Source organism: Vidua chalybeata, chromosome Z (genome assembly GCF_026979565.1).
Source record: "Vidua chalybeata isolate OUT-0048 chromosome Z, bVidCha1 merged haplotype, whole genome shotgun sequence".
Lineage (NCBI taxonomy): Eukaryota > Metazoa > Chordata > Aves > Passeriformes > Viduidae > Vidua > Vidua chalybeata.
Genome location: NC_071570.1, coordinates 39,114,613 through 39,134,054, shown reverse-complemented (window position 1 = coordinate 39,134,054; position 19,442 = coordinate 39,114,613). Strand labels below are relative to the sequence as shown.

At 36.4% G+C, this 19,442-nt stretch overlaps 1 protein-coding gene across 1 annotated transcript in view; it reads left to right on the top strand.

Moving 5' to 3' along the window:
• Nucleotides 1-19,442, top strand: part of SLC1A3 (solute carrier family 1 member 3) — a 65,107-nt gene that overhangs the window by 3,716 nt on the left and 41,949 nt on the right. The window contains exon 3 of the mRNA XM_053932355.1: nucleotides 16,206-16,343. Coding sequence (XP_053788330.1) covers nucleotides 16,206-16,343 — 138 coding nt within the window. The remainder of the gene's footprint in view (nucleotides 1-16,205; nucleotides 16,344-19,442) is intronic.

The window sequence follows — 19,442 nt, the reverse complement described above, 5'->3', positions numbered from 1 at the left end:
TCTTCCAGGAATTGAAATTTTAGGGTTTTACCATTATTGTTGCTTGATACCACATCAGCACTGTTATTTCAAATTAGTTTCAGGTTTGATGGTCTTTTTTCTGGGAGACATTTTGCCTATTGGTAAAATAAAGTACTTCTTTGCTAAAGCAGTAATTTCAGTTTCTGATATCTATAAACAGTATTTGATAGTACATGTTTTTAATTCCTAACTAAGAAATTTATAGGTGTAAAAGCCCCATTAATAACAGGGGTGAAAAAATTAGGTGTTTTATCTACAATGGTCAGAAAAAGCAGTGCAAGTCAAGCAAGTTTTGAAATACTGTCCAACCACAAAGAACACAATTCTTTGATTGTTACTTTTCTATACAGGATGTGAAAAAATATTCTTTTTGCAATTTTTTCTCTGTCATCTATATCCAGTAGGGCTTCCACAAATTTGCCAATGTGGAAATGAAATGTAGACTGGACAAGTGTTTTTGGTGTTACTGCTGATTCCAATTAATTTTAGGTAACTACTGACACTCTGCTACTCTACTACCACCTACAGCAGAGGATCAATAGGTACTGGGACACAAGTTGGAGAACTGATGAAAATGTGTAGACTAGGATGAGCTGGCTGCTTCAATTCTGCTCATGAACCTGTAGACATATCTAGTATAACACGTAGAAGAAAACGTTATTATCACAAAATGCTTAAATTTTTTCTTAATTTTGTTATTTGTGGTGTAATTTTGCAGTACCTATGTATGATTAGAACAGTAATTTCATGGTTAATAGATTATAAAAAGGTAATATTTGGGGCTTTTGAGAGTTTTTTGCTGTTGTGAAAATACTCAGAAGTAGGGAATATATGACTAAAGTGGTTGAACTCCATCTGTCTATTTTGGCAAGGACTAAGTTGTTATCATCATTCAGTTGTTTGGTGGTCTGTGGAAAATTAGATTAGGTCTTGATCCCTTCCCTAGGAGACAGTAATCAATGTTGCAGAATTAGCCCACCAATTAGCACTACTTACTTTCCCATTTGAGATGCTTGGATGTGAGTCTAGGTGGAAACCAAACTCTACTCAGGCCAGGGTTGAATTGTTTATGAGAAATAATGCTTAATGCTCTGTAATATATCAGACAGATGACAGTTCTTAGAGATGTCAGTCCAGAAGTTTTCATAGACACCATACTCAGGAAAACAGTTTATTTAGAGAGAACAACATTTCTTAAGAGACATTTTTTTCACATCCCTTTAGTCAAGAGATAAACATGAAAAAAGCCTTTTTTAATAGAGCATTTCCTATTTCTTTGCTGAACAGGATTGATTTTAGTAGAGGTTAAGTGCATAGGATCTTATCTTAGTTCCAGTACTGTAGCTTATAGTGGGGGCTTGAGATTGTGTTGAAGTGGGAACTTGTCCTTTGTTATGAAGTGGGTAACTGCAACATGCAATTCTCTCTGTTGTATACAGATATTTTGCAAATAGATTGAAGTTTTTCTGGTATTCACATGACAAGGAGAAATATAGACATTTATATAGCCATTCTGTTATTACTCTGATTGTAAACTGAATTCTAAACTAAATTCACTAGCTGCTACCATACTAAGCCAATTATTCATTAAAAACGTAGTGATGAAGATGCAAGAAGCTATAATTCATGTTGAAAAATACCTATAGCTATTCCCTATTCCCATAAAAATGCATAGAATGTCCTTCAGACTACACCTTTGCATAGGTAGGGTCTGTCTAACACATTGTCATAATAATTGATTTTTAGTGGAATTTAAACTTTTCTCCAGCCCTTCAACAAACTTGGAGAAAAGCATAGTCAATAAGCAAATTATGATGCAATTTTTCACGTTTTTCTTGTTCACATAAAGATACTACATATTAGTTTTCTGTAGTCAATCTTACCAAGACCCAATAGATGAGAGCAATCCTGTGAGACAAATTTTTGAGGCTGACCACTGGTAAATTGAGAATATCACGATGACCAGGAGCACTTTAAGGTAGTGTAGAGAACATGGTGGCTCATGGAAAATCTGCAGGAAGTCTCATGAACTTTGAAGTGCTAGCCAAGTTACTGGCAAAATCTAAGGCTCTCCCACGCTACTCAGAATCATCATCCTGTCCCCAAAAACTCTTTCCTTTCAAATACGTTTCCTTTATCAGCCTGTCTTCATTCTCACATCCTATTTTCTGAAAAATGGCACAGGAACCCAGACTCTGACAGAACTCTAAATGCCAAAGAATCTCCTGTGGGTTCTGAACTTGCACTGAAGGAAAGACCAGACTCAGAGCAGTGCTGAGCAGAGGTCCTCTGAAGCTGTCTGCAGAAAAATGCTGTTTTAATTGAGAGGCTGAGTGAAACAGAGGCAGGCTGAGAAGGAAGTACTATGAAAAGAAGTTTCTGCATAATAATTAAGCTCCAATTCACTAACTAAAATCCTTTTGCCAGAGGTATATGTTGCAGTTGTGTTCTGGGACATTGAAGGGGAGGGGGATGGATCCATTCCTGTTTTCAGACTCCCTGTTTACCCAAAGGGAAGAGGGAATGCAGGTCTGGCTTGTCATTGAAGCCAGGCTTTTGTAATTCCCAGCAATCTCACAATAGGTGTGAAATATAGATAAACCCATACAACCTCTGTTCTGCAACAGCATGCACCATGTGGGAGATTCCAAAGCTTTCCAGGGTGTTTATCAAAAACAAGTAGCTAAAAGAACAGGTGAGATGAAGGCCTTGCCCTTGTCCCTGAAGAAAAAAAGCAAGGAGATAAATAAAGCCTTGAAAGGATCCTTTGTGACACAGAAGGCAAAAAGCCCACAAAGCCTTTACAATATCTGAACAATGAAAAGTTGTGCAAAGGAGCAGATTCTCCAATCTCAGGAAGATTCCCTGTCTGAACAACAATTTAAAGACCTATGAGGTACAAGTACACAGGTAGACAAACTCAGGATAATGCCCACAAAAACAGCAGCCTTGTGCATTGAAGCACTCTCTTTTCTGTATTGGCATATTTCTGTATCTACTTAAGGGTGTGGCTGACATACCCAGAGAAGAGTATTTGACTTCACTATATATTGACATTTAACACTGGTACAAATCCTAATGCAGCATTGTTAAAATTTGCATGAGAACAAAGTGAAGATCGATCACTGAAGGGGAAACAGCTGTGAGACCTGAGTTTTAGGTGAAAGAATATGTTAAAACATAAAGAGAGAAATTATACAAAAAAAAAAGAAGATATATGCAAGAAAATCAAGACAGTTGGCTACAGTTAAAGAGAAATTAATTATTTTTATGCTGAACTCAAAGGCTGACTTGGTCTCAGAGCTCTCCTAAAGAACCTGCCCAACGCAATTGATTTCTCACTAAGTGACAAAACCTTCCTAAGTAATATTCTGAAGAATTTGCTAATCAAAACCTTTTTTTTAAAGTATAAAATAGTTATCATTTTGGAAGGAAAAAAAGCATAAACACACACCATAAAACTCAGAGTGACACTTAAAGCTCCAAAAGAGATTATTATTTTCAAAAGGAAGAAAAAATATAGAAATGCAAAGAACTTTAATTCTGCTATTAAGAAGACAGCAGTAAAAGTGAGACTGTGAAATACAAACAGTACTCTAGTTTAACAGTTACTTGCAAAACAAAATAATGTTAATATATTATCACAATCCACATTTCTTACCACAGTTCATTTTGGTGTTACTGAAATGAAACAGCAGTGATTGTTGAACTGCCATACATGGCACAGAGTAACAACAATAAACTTGGCTACCTTGTGGATACTAATTAAGCTTTCTGGAGAGAGCAGCTGTGCATAAATGCACAGTAAAGATGCAAGATCTGCCAAATATCAGCTTATTTTGATCCTAACACTCTAAATTGTCAAATCAGTGGACTTGCAAAGTAGTGCTCAAAAGCAGTATGTCTCAATGGTCATAAAACAATCCAGAGAAGCATACATTCATTTCACTCTTCATACAGATTGAAAAAAGGCTGTTGAGATTATCAAAAGTCTCTCTAGAAGTTAAAAATAAATGTATATACATAGTAATGCTTCTTACAAATCAAAATTCAAAGCTATCCTAGGTGAAATGCGTGGCAGTAACTGTGTGGGGCATGTAGGATGTGTTTTCTAAGAGATTTTACAAGAAGATTCTCTGAATGCCATTAGATTATGGTCAGCTGAAACAGTAGTTATCTCAAGGATGCTCAAGAAAACTTTGGTGTTGATCCTGAAATGGGTCAGAAAATACATGATATAAGAACATGAAATAAACTAGTATTAGAGTTTGCCAACCCTTTCCATTTCTCAGTTAACAGGGACTATAATTACTGTAGTGACTGCAAGGCAGAACAAAATCATAAGCAAGATGCCAGTGATTTGTATACTGAGTAAATATTTAACATTGTTAGATCCTTCCTGGCACTTGTAAAGCTGGAACAAGATGTCATTGGAGATGAAATGCTTTTGAGTTGGCCACAATGAAGGTGTAGCTGAAGATGGTATGTTCAGTTCTTCATGGATTCCTGAAAATATCATTCATTTAGCTTAAAATTCTGGCAAAATTCCTTGAAATAACCAGGCATCTGAAAGTTTCAAGGGATTATATGATATCATAGAAAAAATGTTTTTATAAAATTATTATCTTTAAGTTCATTTGAAAAACTATACTAATAAATCCAGTATTAAAGAGAAATAAACAAAGGGGCTAGATATTCTAGATGTTGAAAAGGCTGCTAAAAAAATTAAGATATAAATGCAGACATTGGGATAATTTGTAGTGTACTGTAGCACAGACTTTTAGATCCGTAGCTGAGACATACTAATTATTTTTCATGCCTTGTTAAAGGAAAATCAGGTGTTTTGCTACGACCAGCTTCATAAAATAATCCTTGTAGTCACATTAGTTGTGTATATCCTCTGACAGTCCTCCAAAGTCCTTCTGTTTGCTGTGCATTTCCTTAAGATTTTGTATTTCATTTCATTTTTAATTAAAATCCAGTAATCTTATGATTAGTAAACTTATAACAAGGCAGACATTGAGGTTCTGCAGCAAGTCCAGAGATAGACAATATAGCTAGGGAATGGTCTGGAGCACAAGTCCTGTGAGGAGCAGCTGAGGGAGCTGCAAGGTCTTAGCAGCTTTTCTCCTGGAGAAATGGAGTCTCAGGGGACTTTCTCACTCTCTATAATTCCCTGAAAGGAGGCTTTAGCCAGACGGGGATTGGCCTCTTCTTACAGGTAACAAGGGACAGGACAAGAGGAAAAGGTCTGAAGATGTGTCAGATGATGTTTAGTTTGGATATTAGGAAACTCCTTCTTTGAAAGGGTTATCAAACACTTGTACAGTCTGCCCTGGGAAGCAGTGGAGCCACCATCCCTGGAGACACTTAAAAGCTGTATGGATGTGGTGCTTCGGGTTGCGGTTTAGTGGTGGACTTGGCAGTGCTGGGTTAAGACTTGAACTCAGTGATCTTAGAGGTCTTTCCAGCCTCAGTGGTTCTATGATTCAGTGGGATTTAGCATATGTCATCATATATTTTTTTTCACAACGTGTTACAATTCAGTTTAACTGGAGCTTTGGAGCAACAAGGCAAGGCAACTGGTGTTAAAAAAGTACTCAGTAAGGAGCAATAAGAAATTTCTGTCTCACATATAAATTTCTTCATTTCTGTTGTTCACAGAATATTCTGTGGTGGCTACAACATATGTTAGAGAACAACTAGGCTTCTCACCAAGAAGTCTTAAATTATTCATGGATACAAAATATATATATGGTATGGAGTAGGGAAGAAATTATGGAAAATAGTAAAAGAATAAATGGAAATTATTTCAGAGGAATTTTAGTAAAAGCTGGATTATTGCATTTATTATGTCAACCCATCAGACTTGAAGTTGTATGGCCAGTGTCTGCACTTTCAATCAACACAATGAAACCACAGAGTGTATAACCCTTTAAAATCCATAAAAGAGAAACTTACTTTGGTTCAAGGTTTCATGAGACCTTTTAAAATAAAAGAGTAAAATAATAGGTGTGATGAACTGTATAACAGTGAAAAGGAAAATAATTAAATACTGGAAAAGAGGCAAAGAAAGCCAGAAAGATCACAGGAGAATCAGGACAGTAACAAAATGTTACTGCTACTCATATTTCCTGGTTATTCTCCCACATCCTTTCTTTTAGCATGAGTTATATTCACCTTTAGAATTCTCTTTCTATTCTCTACATGAAAAAAATGCAATATCTTGCTTGAAATTTAGCATCTGTATATATATTCTATTGACATGGATAGAAGACCATAAATAGAAATGAACTCGAGTGTTACAAAGTGTGTGCTTGTTTTTCACATTTTACTGTAAGTTTGTAAAACTGTAAATTGATTTATTTTAAGCATCGTTTAGTTTCATTTAGCATCACAAGTTTTAAGCCTCATTTACACTGAAACATAATCTGGCCCCTCAGACTGGCTCTAGTAAATACTTTGGTTTTACCATGCACAAGGGCTAAATGAAAGAAAAAGAGTAGAATTGCCTTTGTATTACAGGACCAATAATCAGGGAATTCCTGGGAGTACTAACTAAAGGTAGTTGACAAATAAGTCTACTACATATATTTTGATGCTTTTAAAAAAAAATTTGACTTGAGAATCCAAGCATTAAACAGATACAGATGTGCAATCAAGTTCTTCAAAGCCTAAAATGCAAGCAAAGGAAGCTGTCCATGGAATCTAAATCTCAGAGCTGTATGTCTTTTTAGAGCATGAGCTAGAACAAAGAGACTCAATAGGGTAGCTGCACAAGTCCACGACCTAAGCATGTAACTGCCTAAAATTACCAGAAACACAGGCAGTCAAACAAACAAACAGGTTTGCATTCCTACTCCCACTCCTTTCTGAGTCAGGACCCTGCCAGACATTTTCACCCAGTGGAGATGCAGAAGCCCGAGCGTCCTTGGGAATACTGTCACTAGCACTTGAGGAGCTAGGTTCTTCTTTTCCTCTCCAAAGGCAAGTTACAGGAGGAGGCAATTCCACCATTCCTTTCAAAGTTGTGTTACTAGGCAGAGGGAAATGTAAATCTTCTAAGGACAAATGTATATGCCAATAATGCAAAAGGCAGCATTGTGTTTAACCTAATGATTAAAATGCTAACCTATAACAGGAAGCCCCAGGCTGTGAAGTGGTCCTTTTAGCAAGAACAGGGACACAGGATATCCCAAGTCCAGATGATTCTGTGCATTCTGTGTGACAGTGGTGTTCATTTGCTAGTCCCTCAGGACATAGCCTGGAGTTAGGCAAATAGATGTTTAGGTCATGACAGTTCTGAGAAAAAGACAAGCAGAAGGGTGAGAACTGAGGAGTCTTCCAAAGCAAATGGAGCAGTGCCCATTAACTTTAGAGATTTCCAGAGCTAAGCTTTTTTTTATCTGGAGTGACTTAAAAGGTCACACTGTGGACTCAGTTACTTACTGTGTAATTAAGTATTATTCCAGGTGCAAGTTTCCCTGTGCCATTTTTGTGACCTTTAAGATAGGAAAATTCTACCATTCAGAATAACACCAAGTGAGAAGAGAGTTGTCATTACCTATATGGAGGCTATGTCTAAACTAATCAAAAATGCTACAAAGTATCTTTAAGATGAGTTAACTCACAAGAAGTAAGGCATGATACCTCATTTTAATTGACTGAAATTAAACACTTATGGAAATTCATGCCTTGGAAGAGGCGGTTGGCAAGTAAAAGAAAAAGATGGAAGGTTCTATTTGCATTTGAATAGTTTCACAGCCATGCTGAGGATTTCAGGGATGAAGTGGCTCATAATCAAACATCAAGGGACTGAAAGCATCCTAGCTATCTTTTTAAGAAAATGGTAACATGATTCCATGAACTTCATCCATGAGCCTGATTTTCTTATGGAAAGAATTCGCCGAGGAAATCAAATATTCAAAAAAGGTGTTATGGTAAAGCTTACACCTGATTTGGCAAAAATGTTATACTCTACAAGGGGAAATGCTCCCTCTCAGTCTATCCTGGTTGTTTGCATGTCTCAGCAAAATACTGGACAAAAAAGAAGTATTTCAACAAAGTCTGCCATAGGTTCCAGGATCCAAATAGCTCTGGCATGGGCATATCTAGATTCAACAAAATACTTAAACCTCAGTGTCAAACAAGTCATTTACAGATTTAGACTATCAGCACTAAGCTAAATTAACAGGTGGTTTTGTAGAAATTAAAAGCTGGACTAGCTCCATAGAGATATGTATGCATAATTTGAATGTCCTGCTAATGATGGTGCTAAACTGCATATCAAGACAATCCAGCCTAAAATGAACTCTTTGTAGTGTGTGTCTAAGCTGGAATTAAAAAAAAACAAAGGCAGCTGTCCATATCCAACTTCAAGATCCCTGTCAAACTACAATAAAAGTTCCTCAGAGTAGAGTTCTGTTTTATGTGAATGTTTGCACAAAGTTCAGACTGGAAGTTGGAGTTGGACCTGAGTGGTCTCAGTCTCAATGTCTGCAATTCCTTTGTGCAGCTATACTGTCAAAAACACAAAATAATATGGATGGGCAGCTGAAACCACAGTAGGGAAAAGTAGAATTCAGTGCTGGAAAGGAATATGTCAGCTTCCAGCCAAGGAAAAAGAGGAAAGAATGAATGAATAAAGCAGGAAAGGTACCCTATAAACTTTGAGAGAGCAGCTTTCTTATCTGTTTTGATCTATATTTTATGGGAGTAAACACATTAACTTTAGTCATGAACATGAAGCAGCAAAGTAAAGCCAGACATGAAAGGAACAGCTATTACAGTAACTTTATAAAGCACGAAGTAGTACCTTAATTCTAAATAATACTATATAAAATATAATCTGGTATATATAGTGAATGTCTGAGCTTTTGTGTATGCATAGTAAGATATTATTCCTGTTCATGAAATTATTTGTTATTTTTTGCATCAAAAGTATTTTTTTAATATAGCTCAGAGACTAACAAGAGTACATAAACTAGGCATAGTTTGTCTTTCAATGAAGTCTCTTGTCTGAGGATGAAATCATGAATAATGTCCCTATTCCATTAAGAACAGTCTGCTTCAGTGCCAGCAGTGAAAACTCTTCATTCCAAAGCTGCTACTAATGCCCTGCAATTGCTTGTCCGGGGTGGGGGAGCAGGGGGCGGAGGGGGGAAGTAAGAAATCAATTACAAACAAGAGGTAAATACAGAAACAGTTCAAAGAAAACAAGCAAAAAAAAAAATTAAAAACAGTTAAAGGCAAACAGAGAAGTTGAACTTGGATAAAATGAGAACAATTTTTTGGACATGTTCTCAAAGGAACAAAATTACCTCTTAATTGGAGGAGACAGGCAAATGAGCCAAACAACTAGAGAAAAAAAGGAGAAAGTGTATGAGTCTAACACCAGAGTAAAGAAATAGCAAAGGACAAATTTCAATGGTTTCTAAAATGCCTTTTTAACAGCACTCAGAAGCTGTTATGTCCTCAGATTTGGTGTCCAGTTTTGGCAGCATCTGGTCAAATGGTGCTTTTGCTCATTGCTTAGTTACATCAGTTCTTAGAACTTCAGACTCCCCTTTCCATTTGCATGCTTTCTGTCCATAAAATCCAAGGAGGAGATGCTGTGTCTGCAAGTAAAGGCAACATGCAAGTACTTTATAGCTATAGCTATAAAGGTGTTTCAGGAATTCAGGCTCTTCCAGAGATGGGCAGAAGATGTCAGGTAGAGTGTTTGACTGTCTCTGAGCTGGGAATTAAGTGCCCATGTATCTCTGTTAATCTAGCTCTAAATGCCCACAATACACATTTATAATAAAATCCCTCTGCATCTTTACAAATTTTAACTGAATACTGGTTTTAGAAGCTTGGTGTGGGTTTTTTGGGGAAAATAGTATCTCTTACAGGACACAGCAAACCTTCAGGGGCAGGTTCAGGGGCAGGTGTTCCTGAGGCACTGTGACTGTAGGATTGTGACTCTGTCTCTCCCCAGCACTCCTGTGGCCCCTGAGCAAAGGTAACACACTGACTTCTCTTCTGAAGCAGTGGACAACTCTCTGACATCACCATGACTCTTACTTTACTGTAAACTTGCTTTTCTCTGACATGTCCCTTTTTGCAGATCTTTTCTGGATCCCAGTCATATCTAGGATATCTAGCTCTTCTACATTATTTCTCCCATGAGTACTCTCACAGTATGTCTCAGGCAAAGGAGAGGTAGCTGCTTGTGTCCAAATCAATACATATTCCACTTTAATACAGATTCTAATATGGCAACTTGGAGCACAGGTCCTTAAACTCTCTGCTGCAATGTCATCACACAGTTATAACCTGGCATTTATGTTCAATAAAATGATTTCAAAGGGAACACACATTCCTACCTACATAAGGAAAACCAGAAAGCAAGGAAAGGGCAGGTGTGATACCCCAGGTATACTAGAGTGTACAATATAAATTTCAATATAAAATTCTGAAACAAGAATTATAAAAATCAAAGTCATGCTGAGCATATTGGGTGATTCTTGTGGCAAGCAAGGAAAGAAATTAAGAGATTTTGCCGGCAACTTGAAGTATTTCTTATCACTGGAGAAGAAATTTACCTGTTTGTCTCCAGTAAATACAGTTGTGGACTTATCTGAAACTGGCTGTTAGAAGAAAAGGTGTCAGAACAAAATGGTAAATTAAGCAATAACAAATGACCCAAAGAACAAAAGCAGTCATTCCAGAGCTCTGCAGGAATGTAGGAATGAAATGGCTGTGGAGCTAACATATATATGTTAGCAACAAAATATATGTAACAACAAAATATACAAAGTGCCATTAAACTGGTAGAAGCCTGATTCCCTTCATGGCTCTTGCCCAGTTGCTGTTATAGAACACAATGTTATTTGCTTGCTGGTTACAAGGTTTTCTGGAACTGAACTATTAACAGCTGTTAGTTTAGAACAGCATTCTACTCAGTGTAAGGGTTTTTTTTTTCCAGTTATTTTTGAAGTTTTCTATTTCCTTCTGGAAAAGAAGTAATTCTTTACCACATATATTAAGGGAAAGGATATTGATATGGACCTCATTTAACAGTGTTCTGAGATTTACAGTAAAAAGCAGAAGTGTATATAACTCTTAGTGGTATGTTCTGATTGAACTGGCAAGCGCTGGTAAAGACAAAGCAGCTCTTGCACCATCACTGATAGTAATTTCCTCTTGAAATATGTTTAAGTGATATTTGGTCAATTGAGAAGTACAGCTGTCAGTATTCTGCACTTCTTGCTTGAAAATGCAGCAGACAGCATGGGCATTGTAAAAAAATATAAGTTTGAAATAACTGTATGGTCTTAATTCCTGTGTAATTCTGAAATAAGATAGAGATCAGAAGCTCATAAGAATTCATTTCAATAACTTAGACTTAATGAATTATTTGAAGTAATGAAAAAAGCAATCTTCTCTTTTTATTAAATTTATATATATAATTTTTCTAAGTGGGTCAGAAGGATAGGCTTAAGCTTCCCTAAAATTCTTGAATGGATATTTAGATGTGGATAAAGCCTCATCTCCCATTTTCTAAGAATTATGGTTTGGAATTTTTTTTAAACTGTTGTGTTGTTTTAAACTAATGTGTAGGTGTGCCACCCATTTCATATATGCAACACAAAGATTCATGTGAAACAGCCCTCCAATACTGTGACACCAACACATTTTTGTAACACAATTAAGGATTTCATTTTCTCCAATGAAGACTTTGAAGCTCATTTTCAAATTCAGTCAAGGAAATTGTGTGAATTTTTTTTTTATTTTTTAAAAACCAGACATCTCTATAACATATCTCTTCCAAAAAAAATTGTATTACAAAAGTATTTTTGTCTTGCTACTTTAGACCCTGACTTTATTGCTTACTTCATCACACTTTGATGTTAATCCATTTAAGACATTTTATATTGAAGGTTATGTGGTTTTTTTAGCCATACAAGTATATCCATAGGTATAAAGTCTGACAGGAAGACTTTACTGTTTCCTGTCTGGTACCCAACATACAGAAGTGAAGACCATTCATGAATATGCTCCTATTTTTGGAATAAAGAATTCCAAAGCATAACTACCATTTGCCATTTCCATCCTAACTGCCAGAATTATTTCCACCTTCTGTTCCTTGCAAGTTTTAAATCCTTTCGTCACTGTATTCACACATATTGAATTTAATTTTGGTTCACAAAAACATTGGTATAAAATCAATGCAATAAAATTGTTTAGCTTGTTAGATTCTTCTGATTATCAACAGTATTATCTACAAATAATTTTTTCTGTAAACTTAACTATGTCAATGACAAGAACACCTCAAAAATCCTTTTATAACTCTTAAGCTGATTTGTTTTTCCATTATAAACTGTACAAACTATTTAACAGTAGGGTCCTGTTATATACTAAACACAGGTATAGAATTCAGCTTGTTAACTTAAACAGGCACTATTGATTTTTGTCCAGAAAAAGCCCAAATTCTGTAGATAAATCTCCTCTTTCCTGCAGTGCAGAAATGGTACACTATTAACCATTTGAGAAGTCAGATTCTGATAGTGTTTAGTGATCTGATAGTGATTAGTTGATCTTTTCTGTTACAAAGGGTACACAGAAACCTGCATAACAGGTTGTGGGAGCTTATTTCACACAAGGCTTTGTCTCATTACAGTTTTCAGATTTAACCCGAAACTTGAAACTTTTACTGAGAAAGGCCAGTTCCAGTATGTAATCTTCCCAGTCTTGGTCGTGAAGGGTACTAAGCACTAAAACTCCTACCACACACAAAGTAGTGGATGGTTGTTAGAATACTGTGCCCCTTCCAGAGGTTGAGCACCTCCTACCAGGTCTTGGTTCAGGACTTTATTTTGATGCTTTGCCATTGTCCCTATTTTTGCATCATCATTGTATGTTGCTATCTCACTATTTCAAGCCTGTGAATGTTGGTTCTAAGAAGCTAATTCAAAGAACACAAAGCTACTTTGCCAAATTTGAGTTTTCTGTTTCAAGAATTTTGTTAATTAAAACTTTTCAAATGGGATATTATATCCACAATCTAGTTATTCAAACTAGAACAGAAAATAAAGTTCAATCTTAATTTATTCTAAAATCAAGAGGAACTGGTAAAATCATGTTGTCCTGCATTCATTATTAAACCCCACAATGAGGAAATAATTTGTCTCAATTTCTTGTTCTGCGTGAACACAATCAATTTTCAGAAATATCTGTGAAACAACTACTGCTGTATCTATATTTTCAGCAGGGAAACTGAGTCAGAGAAAGGTTCATATGTCTTGGGCATGACTGCATATAACTGATCAATAACAGTGCTAAGATTAAGGCTGAAGAATTAGTAGCTGTTGTGTGTTGACACATTTCAACATAATACACTACCAGGGCACATTTTTTTTCACATTGCAGAAATTCTTTCTGTAAACTGCAGTGCTGGGAAACCCTGTAATTATGCACAGAGTGCATTAGGACAAAAAAAGCCAATAATTTTTGGCTCAACAGGTTTACGTGGAACTTTAGAAACTCACTCTCACTTCCAATAATATTCATTCAAACAGCCATCTTAGGCCACTTTGTACTGCTTGGATGGCAGTGGAACAGATAGCCCTTATAGCATAGCATAAGGACTAGTTCATATAGCAGCCTCATAAACCCTTACCAACCTCAGTTAGGCTTTGTACTAGTGCAGGGATTAATTCATGTGGAACTGATTGCAGAACTGTTGCCTAAGTAAGAAGGCAGTCTAGCTCTATTTGCTTGTTACCCAGTTGTCAAAATGTAGTGCTCATTAACTGCAGAAACAAAAGTCCAGGTGGATTCTTTATATCTGAGAAATGTGTTTCTCATATAAAAAGAAAATAATGAGTAACTCAGCAGCAGAATTTAAAACTTTGTTGAAAAGAAGGGAAACTCTTAGGCAGGTCTTTTAAACAAGAATTATTCAGAGGCCCTTCTTCTATGCATTTTATTATGTAATTTTACCAAAAAAAAAAAAAAAAAAAAAAAAAAAAAAAAATCAAAATGCACTTTAGCTACATGAGACCACAGAACATGAATGAGACTACACAAATGCCTTCTAGTCCTGCCACTCTTCCTTTTCACAAACTCCATACTTAGTGTCATTTGCATTCTTAATTACTTTTCTCTCCATTCTGTAATAATATTCTCTAGAATACAGTTTTATTTTCTGTTCTACGCAAGACATTTCTGGACTCCTTTAGCTTAACCAACCTGATCAAATCATGATCAAACAAAGTTCACTAAATTGAGAGTTACAGATGTTTCCTTTCACCAGCAGATGTCAACAATCTGGTTCAGGAGGCATGACAGCATATTTTAGGTAGCAAAATTTGGCGTGAAGTTATTATCTGCTCTATGGAAGTACCAATAAAAAATCAGTCTTTAAATAAAAGCAAAACCACAAAGTGACTAAGAATTGGAACTAGCAGTTGTCAAAATTGTTCAATGTTACAGCATTTTCAGGATATACTTAAGTTCTAACATGATCTAGAATGGAGCTGGAATGCTCTGCTGCCTAACATCACTGAGGAGTGATCTCATAAAACATTTTATGAAACCTAAGTCTGCCTATCTTTCAAAAAGAGCAATCCCACTCTTCTCTGAGGCACATATCTACCAGGGAAGGCACCAACGCCTGTGTGGCCATACAAAATAATTGCATTAGGGAATTGACCTGGCTGAAAATTAACCCAGTAAAATAAATTCTTTTGCTGCAAACCCACTGTGGTTTGCAGCAGGATCAATTGTCTGATCCAGCTTTCTACACACAATTTACCCAAATGCCAGTACTAGACAATGGTGAAGAACATGGGGTCTTGAATGGAAAGGAAAGATATTTGAGTTTTACCATCTGTATGGGTAATGTGTTTCAGATATCATGTGTTATTTGACTGGGTATGGAAGTCCTACATCAGATAGGCACCAAGCCATTTAACAATTGCAAATTGCAACTGGTCATGTCAGCTAACCAGAGAACTAAACAAATATGCAAAAAAAGCTGTTGGTGGCAAATACAGGACAAAATCTTCAAAGTTGTAGCTGGGAAGTTTAGGTTTCCACACGTGAGCCCATCTATGGCTTCCATTTGTAAATGTATCTCAAGCATAATTTATCTGTTCCATAGATAAGGGAAGATAAACGGATCTAGGCATTCCCTTGCTCCTGTCCCTCAGGCATTGAAACCCATCACTTAATCACCTAGTAAGGCCTTTTAATCCAGATTATCTGCTTCTTTGCAAGTATCAGTGTTCCTGAAGGTAGAGATGTGTAAAGATGCTTACCTCCTGCTTCTTTTTGACTGTGAAAAGACTAAACCACAAGGGGATTCTCAAATAGGTCTGTCCTGGTTATCTCCTTCAATCTGAAGCACATCTGTAGGATCAGGGCCCACAGAGTAAACAGGCATGGACAAGACTTCTGAAGACTGGTAGCTAGTATGTATATGCATTGTATATAGGGTTACACTCAAAATCTCAGAATTCAAGACACTTGGCTGCAGTAGCAGGGATTGTTTCATTAGCACTCAAGATAAACCTTTAACAGTAATTCAGATTTTAAAAAATAGCAGCGCATAAACCCTTCTAAATAACTGTGCTGATTCTGGCCAGGAGAGGGTTATTTTTTGCAGAAGCCAGGAGGGGGCATGGCCAGGACCCAGAGGTTATTCTATTCAACTTGATGTCATTTTTGGGGTCAGGGGAAGGGGCCCTATCTGGTTCTTGTAGCATGTTGGGGATTTCTGCATGGTGAGCACTTGTCTGTGAATCATTCACATCTTCTGCACTTCATTATTAAAATGATTACTGTTCTTTTTCTTATTTCATTGCTGTCTTCAGTAAACTGTTTTTGTGTCAAAGCATGATGTCTACATTTTGTGCCTCCAGTTCTCCTCTCTATCCCACCACAGCAGGAGGGAGCAGGGGAGCAGGGGACTGAGGAAGCAGGGCGTGGTTTGCAGTGTTTCACTGGGAACACGAAATTGGGAACATCATTCCTAAACCATGGCAATAACTTAATATTTTCAGGAGGGCTACTCAGAGTAGTAGATGATACCACAGAAAGTAAATGGATATGTCCAGTGAGTACTTTATAGATGTTCATGTTCAGATGTTACTGCTTCTTTAAAAGACTGACTAATGATCTCTTTTCCCTCCCTTCAGGTGTAATTCTGGGATTTTCTCTTCGATCATATAAGATGAGTTATCGGGAAGTGAAGTACTTTTCGTTTCCAGGAGAACTACTCATGCGAATGCTGCAGATGCTGGTCCTGCCACTAATTGTATCCAGTTTAGTCACAGGTAAACAAAAAAAAAAAAAACAAAAATAAAATACACCTCCACACACACTCTTTTGAATAATTTTATAAAGATGCACACACCAAAATCTAAAAAGGGAACATTCTATGTCCTAGAAGTGTTATATAACCTGCAGAAAGACATAGCATTGCTATTGCTGTTTTAGACACAATGTAATAAGAGGTTTGAATTAATATACAGAGAAACTGAAAGATGGTTTTCCAAATTCATATTCAGGCAAACAGTACAAGCTACAATATGCAGCTGCTATGAAGCTGACTCTGTTCTCCACTCTCTTCTTTTACTTTCTGAACAGATATTTCCTCCGCAGTGTCCTATTGTTATCAAGGATAACATATCTCAAAAACACAGTGCCAAAACCCAAGAAAGTTGAAACTGTTGATTGTGGGCAATAACACAAGCCTGTAACCACAGATATGCAAAACATCTGTCTGCCTCCTAGTTTTTCAGCAATAGATTAGAAAAAAATGGAATCCTATAATAGAATTGTTTAGGTTGGAAAGGACCTTAAAAATCAGGTTCCAATCCTCTTGCCATGGGCAGGGACACCTTACACTAGAGCAGATTGCTCAGAGCCCCATCCAAACTGTTCTCTGACATTACCAGGGATGGGTTATCCACAACTTCTCTGGACACCCTGTGCCAGTGCTCCATCACACTTACAGTAAAGATTTTATTCTTGATATCTAATCTAAACCTACCTTCTTTTAGCTTGAGCCATCTCCTCTCCTATCACTATAAGTCCTCTTATAGGCCCTTCAGGTACTGGAAGGTGTCCTAAGGTGTCCCTGGAACTTTCTCTTCTCCAGGCTGAGCAATCCCAGTGCTCTCAGCCTGTCCTCATGAGAGAGGTATTTCAGTCTTCTGATCATTTTCACGACTTCCTCTGGACCCATTCCAATGTGTCCATGTCCATAGGGGATAGATGAGATTGAATGGAAAGTTTGGAAGAAACTTAATTCCATCAGTTCTGTTTTGTTGCCTTCTGGTCAGAAGCTCTAACAAGCTTCAAATGCTCTTTAGCAAGTTGTTCCTCTAAGTAGTGATATAATATTTAATTTCTTATGGTGATATATGGTTTGGCATTCCACCCAAGTTTTGTGGAAGACCTCTCAGATTTGTTATGAATGTTTAGGATGTACCTGTGATGTATTTATTCTGTCAATTATCTGAAGAAAAGAATATAGATTTTAGTCTATTGACAAATCAGCTTGGAGAACTTAATTAAAATCACCCACTGTGTAGTCCTAATATCTAAAACACAAATACACTGCCTTGATTGATAGAGAATCCAGATAATAAGTTGTTCTCTATTTAATTGATTGTCAAATATGTAATATTAAGAGCTCTTAAATATGCAAATGAGCAGAGACTCACATGTTCACAAAAACCAAAGGAAGTGTGTACAAGTATAAGCTGTTAATTCATCAGCAGAAAACCTGGGTAGTCACAAAATTACAAAATTGTTTACCTTCTATTTCAAGAAAAAAAAGTGAAGTTTGTTTCTATGCATACACATTATATGGATACTGAAAGTTAAATGAACACTGAAACTAGGGAGAATACGTTTTGTAGGATAAATAATGGTAGGTTTTATCCCCAGCCACTATATAGTTTTGTTACATGTCATACATTCTCCCATCTTCTTGTCCCTTTCACCTGCAGAACTCCATGGCTTGGCAGGACACTGATAGAAGAACCATTAAAAGTAGAAAAGGAGAGATATTTACCCTTTTTCAGTATCAGCTGGCACTGCTGCTCAATTTTGCAGCATGAATTATTTCAGGAGAATTTATCTGATCAATTCTCAATTCCTTATAACTCTGCAATCATACTGGTTCTCTGAGAGAGCTCAAGGTAAATCAGGAAACTAAGTAGGCCATCCTATACAAGGATTTGAATGATTTTCAATAATCTAAGTAGAAAAACTTTGTTCAGGCAAAGATCGGCAAATCCATCTTAGAGGGTCAGAAGCGTCACAAGGAGCTGGACTTTTGATAAAACAAGCTCATTTGCTGTGTCACCAGCTCTCAGTAGAGATTTTGTGAAATATCAGAAAAATGAGTTTCCAAGTAATCCCATTTTAAAAATAATCTTCATTCTCTGGAATAAAAAAATACCCTTCTTTTTATGTGTTTTTCTTTCCCTATAAAGCTGTTTATCCTTTTTTTCATAACAATAGTTTCCTTTACTATAGAAAATCATTTGGCAATGAGAAATCTTATCTATTGGTAAGATTTGCCCTACTGTCATACATGTGCCTTGTAATATTAAGCAAATATTAATGTTAAGTGGATTATACTTAGAGATCCCTTTGAAGTAGAGATAGTAATTTTCAAGGTGAATAACAACATTTTAAACTTCTTTAGCTGGACAGGGAGCAATCAGAGAAAACTCAATGCAATTCACAAATGGCAGATTTAATTTCTTTTTAAGAATCATTCAGTATAAGCAGGACTATACACTTTCTCATGGGAATAAAATACTTTTCCAAAATATTCTAAAAATTGTGGAAAAAAGCTCTTTTCTACACTAAACAATATCTCATTTAGCATACAAATTGTTTTTGTAAGAAGGATTTTTTACATATTTTTTACATATATTGTAAGAAGGACTTTTGTACACTCTCGTACAAAAATGAACATATAGGCATTAGTGAATATCAAAATAATAATTAAATATAACCTTTGCAGGTGTACTACTGTGCCATTTTATGCATGCTTCAAATCTTTTTTTACATGTTATAGGATAATTCAGTGGATAAAACTTACACTGCTCAAGTTAGTCTTCAGACCACTCAGTACATTGAAGGCAAATCTCTTATTTCCTGTATTTGTTTGGCAAAGAAAGTGGATGCCTCTTAACTAATCTCAAAGTGACTCCTCCAGGTCTTCATCCTGATAACATACTTGTTTCTTCCAGTTGTCAATTATTTGAATAAATATTTTGCTGTTTGCAGGAGTAGAAGTGTCTCATAGAAATGATATCCTGGATTTCCTTTTGTATTTACGCAAGTGTGATCGATGCAACTGCGGCAAAACCATAAACTATGGTTTCTGTGGTATTAGAAATAGGCTGGGG